At 36.6% G+C, this 10605-nt stretch overlaps 1 protein-coding gene across 1 annotated transcript; it reads left to right on the top strand.

Annotated features, from left to right (window-relative positions):
• Positions 1-406: 406 nt before the first annotated feature.
• Positions 407-6844, top strand: LOC140839173 (uncharacterized). Its single transcript, XM_073205804.1, has 4 exons — positions 407-790; positions 3356-5000; positions 5280-5729; positions 6525-6844. Exons 1-4 carry the CDS (start codon positions 407-409, stop codon positions 6842-6844), a joined length of 2799 nt encoding a protein of 932 aa, XP_073061905.1.
• Positions 6845-10605: the final 3761 nt, after the last annotated feature.

Genomic DNA, 10605 nt, shown 5'->3' with positions numbered 1-10605 from the left:
GAGATCCTGTTTTGTTTTGTTTTCACAGGAGAAAATGGAAGCATCAACAAACACTGTGTTTAGACCTCCCGTGTTAGACGGATCAAATTATGCATTGTGGAAAGTAAAGATGAGGGTCTTTATAAAATCTATTGAAGAAAGAGTTTGGCTACGTGTACTTGATGGTTGGAGCCCACCAAAGATCGAGGATGTCGATGGAGACACTCGGCTCAAACCTGAAAGTACATGGACAATCGATGAAGTGCAAACTTCAAATTTTAACTCCAAGGCTCTCAATGCTATATTTTCATCTGTTGACACAAGGATGTTTAATTTAATCACCAATTTTGTCTGTGCTAAAGAAGCTTAGGATATACTTCAGAAACATTGTGAAGGATCCGAGAGCGTGCGTAAAACTAGGCTAAGGATGGTGACATCAAAATTTGAAAGCTTGAGGATGGAGGACAAGGAGTCTATTCTTGAGTATGATAGCCGTTTGAGACAACTTTCTAATGAAGCTCACAGTCTTGAAGATCCCATGCCCAATGAAAGATTGGTGAGAAAAATTTTAAGATCTCTCCCTGAGAGATTTAATGTCAAAGTTTGTGCAATTGAAGAATCTAAAGACACTTCCAAAATCAATATGGATGAATTAATGAGTTCTCTCAGAACTTTTGAAAAGAATCTTGATTTACAAAAGAAGGATAAAGGGAAAACAATAGTCCTTGAAGTTTCAATCGACTCTTATGATGAAATCCTTCAACTATCTAAGAAAGTGAATGATTCTGATTTGGGTGAAGATTATAAAAATGTTTTTCTGATTTTGATTAAATATTAAGCTCCATTGTTAAATATATGTTGTGATTTGAGTAATAATTATATTCTCAAGAATAAATAAAACTTTTAGAAAGGAGTTTATATATATAGTTCACATAATATACACATTTTACAAAAGTTTTCGGATCATCGGAAAACTTTTGTAGATGCATTTTTTTTGTTCCTTTTTATTTGTGATTTTTATGTTAACGTTCTGAAATTATTTATTTAATTTGACAACATTTTATTTCTCAATTGAAAATAAATATTATTATTAGGTTTTAGTTAGAGGTAGCTTGTAATGAAAAATATTAATATTGTTTATTTTTTAATAAGAAGGATGATGCATCAACAAATAATCCAAATGATCCACATCACTCGTCTATTTCGACTCTAACATCACCACCGGAGAATAAAAGACCCAGAATTTGTAATGAAGTGAATGTCAAGCCAATCGAAAAGAATACCTCAGATTCTGGAAAAACATATTCCAATATCACATTATCCAATTGAGATACATGATGAGATATATAAGAAGAGCCTACATTGATAAAGGACAGAGTCAACTTGTGTATGATTATCCTCTAACGATTGTGCGGGTCAAAATCGCGGATTTAATTAGTCCACTTTGTTCTTAAAATATCCATGGATCGAGTTTTCTAGACAGAAAGAGAGTGCATTTTGTTTCTCGAGTTATATCTTTGACAATAATTGAGTACAACTTGATACAATCATTGTAAAAATGTAAAAATTAGCCATTCAAACGACATGAATGAAAAGGAAACTCAAGACATAGTTTTGCTATGAGAAAATGGACAGACTTAAAAAAATTGGATCAACACAATGATAGAAGGATAGAAGAACAATCTTCCATGGAAATCGAGCAAAATTCGGTTGCCTTTAAAAGCATCTATAGAAAATGTGAGGTTTTCGGCAATACAAGAGGATGTGCTTTTAGATGTAATGATGAATCAATTGACTCTACCAATTGAGGAAACTATATTGAATTGATGAAATTACTAGGAAGAAAGAATCCATAAATTGATGAAATTGTTTTAGAGAAGGCAAAAAAAATGCTAGGTATACATCACCATTAATTCAACATGAAAGTTTGAAGATTATTGCTGATATTTTTAGAGAAAAATTCGTGAAGAAATCAGTGATGCCAAGTTTTGTAATCTTGTTGATAAATCAGTTGATGGATGCAATAAAGAACATTTAATGGCTATAATTTTGAGATTTGTGGATCGGAATGGGTTCATAAGAGAACTTTTGTTTGAAGTTGTGAATGTTGAAAATACGAATGTATTGACTTTAAAAAAAGAGATATATGATGTATTGAATCGATACAATATTTTTGTTGAAAATTTAAGTGGGCTAGGTTATGATGGTGCTAGCAATACACGAGGTCAATGAAATGGATGTCAAAATTTATTTCTTAAAGGTTGTTAATTTGCATCCTTATTATGTTCATTGTTTTTCTCATATGTCACAATTTGCTTTAGTTACAGTTTCTAAGAGGTACATGATGTGTGGTGGTTCTTTTCAAAACTACATTCAATTATCAATTTTGTTGGTGCTTCCGCAAAATTCCATTTTCAATTGAAATTAATTCGAGAAGTTGAGATTATTGATTTGATAGCATCTGGAGAAGTTGAGATCCGTACTAGAGCTAACCAAGTTTGTTCTTAGGACGTATGAGCTAGTGATACTAATTGGAGTTTGAAAGGAATTTTATTCTTTGATATATTTCCTTTTGAATTACTTCCTTTTTTTCTAAAAAATATCTTTTATACTTTTTGCTTTTCTAAACTATGATCTCGTGTATACTTATATGACTAATAACATCTTCAAGATATGAGTTAATAATATACTTGAGATATGATATAATCTTTAAGATATGATTAAGAGTTTGTTTCCTCATGAAATTGCTTTTTCTATGTTTAACAAAAAGGAGGAGAGAAGATGAGATAGTAAAAAAAGGGAAGGGAGATACATACGTATTTTTGGGACGAAGAAAGGTTTTCTGATTGAAGCAATCTCGCGTCGTTGATAAAGAGTTGCTGTGAAGTGCTCACCATATTTGAAGACAACACCTAATCACTGTTTTGATTAGTGCGTTGATTTTTGAAGACTTTTTCACTTCTCAATTGATGCATACTATGTATTTTGGTTATACGGTTTGTTAGAGGTTTAGGATGCAATGTGTTACTCGCCAGAATAAGGGAGTTGTTTTATTCTCTCACTAGTATTGGTTTTTGTAAACTTACAAGTTATTCTAGTGAATTATTTTGCCTTGAGGCACCGCACAAGTATTTTATACTTGTGCATAATTTATATCTCGTATTGTTATCATTGAAGTTGCGTTCTAGTGTGTTAAACTATAATTTCCTCTGCATGTTGTTGTGGGTTTTACAACACCTACGCACAACACCTACATTCTGATACACACAATAATCACCCTCGTCTCTCTCACACTGTGGGAACAGAACTTTCAATTGGTATCAGAGCTTCCACTTGACGCTACTAAGTGAGATCCTGTTTTGTTTTGTTTTCACAGGAGAAAATGGAAGCATCAACAAAAACTGTGTTTAGACCTCCCGTGTTAGACGGATCAAATTATGCATTGTGGAAAGTAAAGATGAGGGTCTTTATAAAATCTATTGAAGAAAGAGCTTGGCTACGTGTACTTGATAGTTGGAGCCCACCAAAGATCGAGGATGTCGATGGAGACACTCGGCTCAAACCTGAAAGTACATGGACAATCCATGAAGTGCAAACTTCAAATTTTAACTCCAAGGCTCTCAATGCTATATTTTCATCTGTTGACACAAGGATGTTTAATTTAATCACCAATTTTGTCTGTGCTAAAGAAGCTTGGGATTTACTTCAGAAACATTGTGAAGGATCCGAGAGCGTGCGTAAAACTAGGCTAAGGATGGTGACATCAAAATTTGAAAGCTTGAGGATGGAGGACAAGGAGTCTATTCTTGAGTATGATAGCCATTTGAGACAACTTTCTAATGAAGCTCACAGTCTTGGAGATCCCATGCCCAATGAAAGATTGGTGAAAAAAGTTTTAAGATCTCTCCCTGAGAGATTTAATGTCAAAGTTTGTGCAATTGAAGAATCTAAAGACACTTCCAAAATCAATCTGGATGAATTAATGAGTTCTCTCAGAACTTTTGAAATGAATCTTGATTTACAAAAGAAGGATAAAGGGAAAACAATAGCCCTTGAAGTTTCAACCGGCTCTTATGATGAAATCCTTCAACTATCTCAGGAAGTGAATGAGTCTGATTTGGGTGAAGATTATATCTCTCTAATTACTAAGAAATTTGGTGATTACTTGAAGAAAATGAGAGAGAAGAAGAATACTGGACGAAAATCTGTGCTGCCCAACATCATCACTTCTGCAAAAGTTCAAAAGTTTACTCCTATGAAAGAACAATTTCGACCAAAAACTGAATTGCAAATCCAATCAAATGCCAGAAATTTGGACTCAGTACAATGCAGAGAGTGTTCTGGATTTGGACACTATGCCAATGAGTGTGCCAATCGACTTCGGAGAAACAAAGGCATGGCTGTCACTTTGAGTGATGAAGAGTCTGATGATGATCAAGGATCAAATAAATCTGAAAATCACACATCGTTGTCTGCTGTGGTCAAGGAGAAATATTTAATTCAGATCAATCCTTTTCGTGTTGCCACAGGTGTTGCAATACCTGGTCGCAACATCTCTTCAAACTCAGTGTGTCTTAACTCTACAACCCTTGGTGAAACAAGTCAGTCTGAAATCCAAGAAGAAGAAGATGATGATGAAGTCACTCTGGAAAGTGTGCAGACAATGTATGAAGAATTGTATGAAGACTGGATCAAAAGAAATAAAGTGAATGCAATTCTCTCCAAAGAGAACACTGAGCTGAAGTCACAAGTATCTCGACTTGAAGTAATCTTAAGTAAGAAAAATCTGGAATTATGCAAAGTCAAGGAGGAGCTTGGAAAAGCAACTCAGATTCTTGCGAAGCTTAATTCAAGTTCATCTAAACTTGACTCACTCTTGATGATTGGAAAGAATGACAAAGCTGGACTTGGTTATACGAATCACCAGTTTGAAATTGGAGAGTCTTCCAACACTGAAAGAAAACCAACTGTATTTGTCAAAGGAAGTGCTGAAATCTCGAATACTTCACACACTGAAAAAGGTGTTTCATCAAAAAGGCAAATATCTACCAAGAAGTCCAAGTCCAGGAAACGCCACTTTATCTGCCACTATTGTTTTAGACCTGGACATATCAAACCCTACTATTTTAAATTGAGAGATGACTACAAGAGATGAGAATCTGAATAGGTGTTGCCTTAGGTATTGTACAACACCCGGCGCAACACTGCCAATAGAAAACCGTCGGTAAAAAGGGTTTGGGTGCCAAAAGCCAATATTCAATGTTCTGTTATCTATACTTCACTAAAGACTAACATTGCAGGAATATGGTACTTTGACAGTGGTTGTTCACGCCACATGACAGGTTCTAAAGTCCATCTGATTGACTATGTTGAACTAAGAAGTGGTCATGTGACGTATGGTGGTGGTGCTAAAGGAAGAATTGCTGGAAAAGGGACCTTGAATATTGATGGATTGCCTAACCTACACAATGTGCTTCATGTCGAGGGACTTAACTCAAACCTAATAAGCATAAGCCAACTTTGTGATGATGGTTTACATGTTAAGTTTGATAAAGAAATTTGTGAAGTTTTTGATGACACTAATACTTGTATTTTAACAGGTACAAGGTTTGCTGACAACTGTTATCAACTTGGAGAGGACCTTGTGTGCAATCATTCAAAGGTGAGTGAATTAAACTTGTGGCATCAAAAATTGGGTCATGCAAACTTCAAGACATTGAAGAACCTTGGTAAGTACGATGCTGTAAGAGGTATGCCTAATTTATCTTCTGGAATTTTGTATGTTTGTGGTGCATGTCAAAAGGGTAAGCAAACACGTGTTCCAATCAAGTGTTGCAACACTTTGGGACAACACGGTGCCTTGAACTCTTGCACATGGATCTTATGGGTCCAATGGAAGTGGAAAGCCTTGGAGGTAAGAAGTATTCATGTGTTTGTGTGGATGATTTCTCTCGTTTTACATGGGTAAGTTTTCTTAGAGAAAAATCCGACAAATTTACTGTTTTTAAGAAATTACATGCTAAGATTACTAATCTACATGATTTGAGGGTTGGTAAGATAAGGACCGACAATGGTAAGGAATTTGAAAACTCAGACTTTATATCATTCTGTGAAAAGAGAGGGATAAATCATGAATTTTCGGCCCATAAGACTCCTCAACAAAATGGAATAGCCGAAAGGAAGAATAGGACACTGCAAGAAATGGCAAGGGTCATGTTGAGTTCAAAGAATATTTCAAAACGATTTTGGGCCGAGACCTTAAACACAGCCTGTCATATTTCAAACCGCGTGTACTTAAGGAGTGGTTCTACTATGACATCCTATGAAATTATAATGGGAAAGAGGCCAAACCTGAAGTACTTTTCATGTTTTTGGGTGTGTATGTTATGTTTTGAATGACCGAGACCATCTTGCAAAATTTGACTCTAAAAGTGACAAGTGTTTATTCCTTGGTTATTCATCCAATAGTCGTGTATATCGCGTGTATAATCTCAGAACAAGAACGACTATGGAATCTATTAACGTTGTTTTCGATGATCTTGCAGATCTAACGGGAAAAAAAATCGAGGATGATATTGATGGGCTACTGAACGTAAGTGAGACACAGCCTAACACAGATGTTGCACCCGGTGTTGTAACATCTGAGACAACACCTGCACTGGCAGAATCAAATGATGAACCAGGAGAGTACACTGTAAATGATGATTATGTAACCAATGAAGGGTTTGATATTCCCAGTAAGATTCAGAAAAATCATCCATCATCTCAGATCATTGGAGAAGCATTTGGAGGAATGCAAACTAGAAGAAAGGAGAAGGTAGATTATCGGAAAATGATGGGTGTAGTATGCATGACTTCCGTATAATCTCATGTAAGCCATTCTTGTTTCGTTTCACTCATTGAACCCAAAAATATAAATGAAGCCTTAAAAGATGAATTTTGGGTTGATGCGATGTATGAGGAACTTGAACAATTTGTTAGGAATGATGTGTGGGATTTGGTTCCCAAACTTGATAATGTGAATGTTATTGGAACCAAATGGATCTTTAAAAACAAAACTGATGAATCTGGAATTGTTGTGAGAAATAAAGCAAGGTTAGTTGCTCAAGGGTATACTCAAATTGAAGGAATTGATTTTGAAGAGACATTTGCCCCTGTTGCCCAGATTGAGTCAGTCCGACTTTTACTTGCTATTGCTTGTCACATGGACATAAACTATATCAAATGGATGTGAAAAGTGCATTTTTGAACGGCATTTTGAATGAAGAAGCTTATGTAAGCCAACCTAAATGGTTTGAAGATCCAAACCACCCGAACCATGTCTACAAGTTGAAGAAGGCGCTTTATGGTCTTAAACAAGCTCCAAGAGCATGGTATGGCAGGCTTACTGAATATCTGCTTGACTTAGGCTTCAAACGAGGTGAAGTTGATAAAACCATTTTTATTCAAAAATCGAAGCATGACATCTTGTGTGTCAAATTTATGTGGATGACATCATTTTTGGTGCTTCTTCTCAAAAACATGTTGATGAATTTGTTAAATGCATGTCTACCACATTTGAAATGAGCATGGTAGGAGAATTAAGTTTCTTTCTTGGATTGCAAATTAAACAAATACATGATGGTATCTTTTTGTGTCAATCCAAGTATGCCAAGAATTTGGTAAAGAAATTTTCTACCGAGGACACTAAACACATGAAAACACCAATGGGGTCGACTGAAAAGTTGTCCAAAGACGATGTTGCTGCAGGTGTTGACAATACCCAGTATCGCAGCATCATTGGCAGTCTTCTTTACTTAAGTGCAACTCGTCCCGACATCATGTTTAGTGTATGTCTGTGTGCCAGGTACCAGACTGATCCTAAAGTCACTCATTTAAAAGTTGTCAAAATAATTTTGAGATATATAGCCGGGACAGTTAACCTAGGTTTGTGGTACACCAAAGAAACAAACACAAATCTAGTAGGGTTTAGTGATGCTAACTGGGCTGGAAATTTAGATGATAGGAAAAGTACCACTGGAGGATGTTTCTATCTAGGTAACAATTTGGTGTCATGGTATAGCAAAAAGCAAAATTGTGTATCTCTGTCCACTGCTGAATCTGAATATGTTGCAGCTGCTAGTTGTTGTTCACAACTGTTGTGGATGAATCAAATGATTAAAGATTATGAATTCAACAGTGACACCCTAGTAGTATACTGTGACAATTCAAGTGCAATTGATATTTCAAAAAATCCAGTACAACACTCTCGAACAAAACACATTGATATTAGACATCATTTTATTCGAGATTTAGTTGAGAAAGGTATGATTCGAATGGAATTTATTGGAACTGAGAACCAACTGGCTGATATTTTTACAAAACCATTGGATTTGAGAGATTTTCCAATCTTAGGAAGTCTCTCAGCTTGTGTGCACAATGATCACTCACGGATGTTGTCCTGGGTGTTACAACACCTGTCGAAAACACTCAGCATGCATGTGCATGTTATTTTTAGGATGCTAGTCATATTGCATTCATTCTGTTTTGTATGAAGCCTGTACAAGTGTAGGATACTAAATGGTGAACTCTCAGTTGAGAATCAAACTTTCTATTAAAATTTTTTAAAGTATGGAGTGTGCTCAATCTAAGTCATTAAACTGTTGAGGATGTTCGTGTACCACATGATCTTGTCCAATGTAGAAAATGACTAAGAAAATTCTTGAGCAATAAGGTGAAAAATAGAAAAGAGGAGAAAACTTGAACAAAAATTGTTTAGAAGAAAAACGGAGAAAGCTACCTAGAGGAGTCCAATGAAGACCGTTCTTCTAGTGTGGGAGCTACCACTTCTAAGCCAAAATACAGATGGAAAAAGCTACCTAGAGGTGTCCTATGAAGACAGTTCTTCTAGAGTGGGAGCTACCATGTCTGATTTAAAAATGTTCAAGAAAGTTTGAGTCCAACTTGTGAGTGTTTCCAAGAGGTGTTGCCAACACCTAAGTACAGACTGATCACAGTTTGATCACATGCGTGTGTAGTTCATTTTTTATCATATTTTAGGCATAAATTTAAGTCATTCATACTGCTGTTATGTGAATTTATCATGTCCAGTGGGCTATCAGCTTCTAACTCATGAAATACGAAGAAAACCCTATCCGACTTAATTTTGAAATTTCTTGATTTCTAAATTTTTGTGGGCTTAATTCGACGTGGCATTTTATCCTGCCTGATTTATTGAAATAATGATGGCACTGTTTCAGAAAGTTACCGTTGGGTGAGAGTAAAAATCGATTTGGAAAGGGTCTGTCGTTACGTCTCAACAAAATGTTACCGTTGGTGGGCTGTGCTTAAATAATTGTGAATGGATAAAGAATAACTTTACTGTTTAATATTTTCCCTCACATTCTAGAGTTTTTCCTGCCCTCACTGTTTTTTTCGTAAAAATATCTCTGTTCTTCACAATTTTATGTGTCCTTCGAACCGATCTACTTCCTTTGTTCTCGATTTCGCAGATGGCTGGCTTTGATCCTCATGACATTAGGAGTGAAATGGCTGCAAGCATGGGCAGAAAATCTCCTGACACAACACCCACAGCCGAAACCAATGTTGAGGGGATGGAAATTGTGGGTGTGGCCGAAGAACCAACTCCGTTGGAAATAATCGCCTCTGGGGAACCTGGTAATGAGATAAACGTTGAGAATCCACCGGATTTTGAAACCTTGAATAAAGTTTTCCCCCCTGCTCTTATGCGCTGGAGGTCAAAGAGACGAGCATGGTTTGACCCTGACTTTGTTCCAACCAAGAAACCATGGGCACCTATCTCCTCAAATCTGTTAGACCCTGACTTCTCATCTGGAGACGACTCCAATGATGATGATTTCGAGTTGGTGGCTCGCCCCAAACCACCTGTTGCTGCAAAGAAATCTGGTTCAACTTCTGGCAGTCAAAAGCAAAACCCCATCACTGATACTCATGAAACTTCAGAAGAACGATTTACTGATGAACCTGAAGATGATGAACAATCGCTGGCCAAGTTTCTTGCTCAGCTTAAGAAGATAAGGCCGCCAAGAAACAAATGTCTAAGGATGATGAACCTGATTCAGAAATGATGAAGGAATTCGAGCAAAACCGGCCAGACGCTTTTGATGATTCCTCCTCACCGTCTGTATCTGACTTTGAATCTGAGGAACAATGTGATGATGCATCTGAGGACATTGACTCTAAAGCTAGCGAGTCTTCTGATAATGTTGCTGCTACTGCAACCGGTGTTGAGGAGGATGTTGACAACACCAACTCCAACACTGACTCTGCTGATTATGATCTCAGTAAGTCCTTCTCCCCGAAGTTTTATTCTGAAGAGGCCTTGGCATTGTGGCCCTTGTTCATTGAAAGAGAACTGATCGAGGAGAAAAATATTGATGTTAATGCATATGGAAAATACAATTTGATTGAATTCCTAAAGATCCGAAGGTTGTTCTCCACTTTCACTACTTCTATTCCCTACTGCCGCCGTGTAGTGCTGGAATTTTATTGCAATCTCTTGAGGAGTGTTGGAGATGAGGACTCAGTGAAGTATGGAAGAGTGTTTGTTCGTGATCATATTTACAAATTCTCACCGTCGTCAGTGATCAATGCATTCTACGACAC

The sequence above is a fragment of the Primulina eburnea genome, chromosome 8, assembly GCF_022965805.1.
Source record: "Primulina eburnea isolate SZY01 chromosome 8, ASM2296580v1, whole genome shotgun sequence".
Classification (NCBI taxonomy): Eukaryota; Viridiplantae; Streptophyta; class Magnoliopsida; order Lamiales; family Gesneriaceae; genus Primulina; species Primulina eburnea.
This window is presented reverse-complemented; position numbering and strand designations above follow the sequence as displayed.

Coding starts and splice junctions, on each gene's coding strand:
- LOC140839173 (XM_073205804.1), top strand. CDS start 407: ATGGTGACATCAAAATTTGAAAGCTTGAGGATGGAGGACAAGGAGTCT. Junction 791..3,355: donor TGGGTGAAGATTATAAAAAT/GTTTTTCTGATT, acceptor TTGTTTTCACAG/GAGAAAATGGAAGCATCAAC. Junction 5,730..6,524: donor TAAGTACGATGCTGTAAGAG/GTATGCCTAATT, acceptor ATGATCTTGCAG/ATCTAACGGGAAAAAAAATC.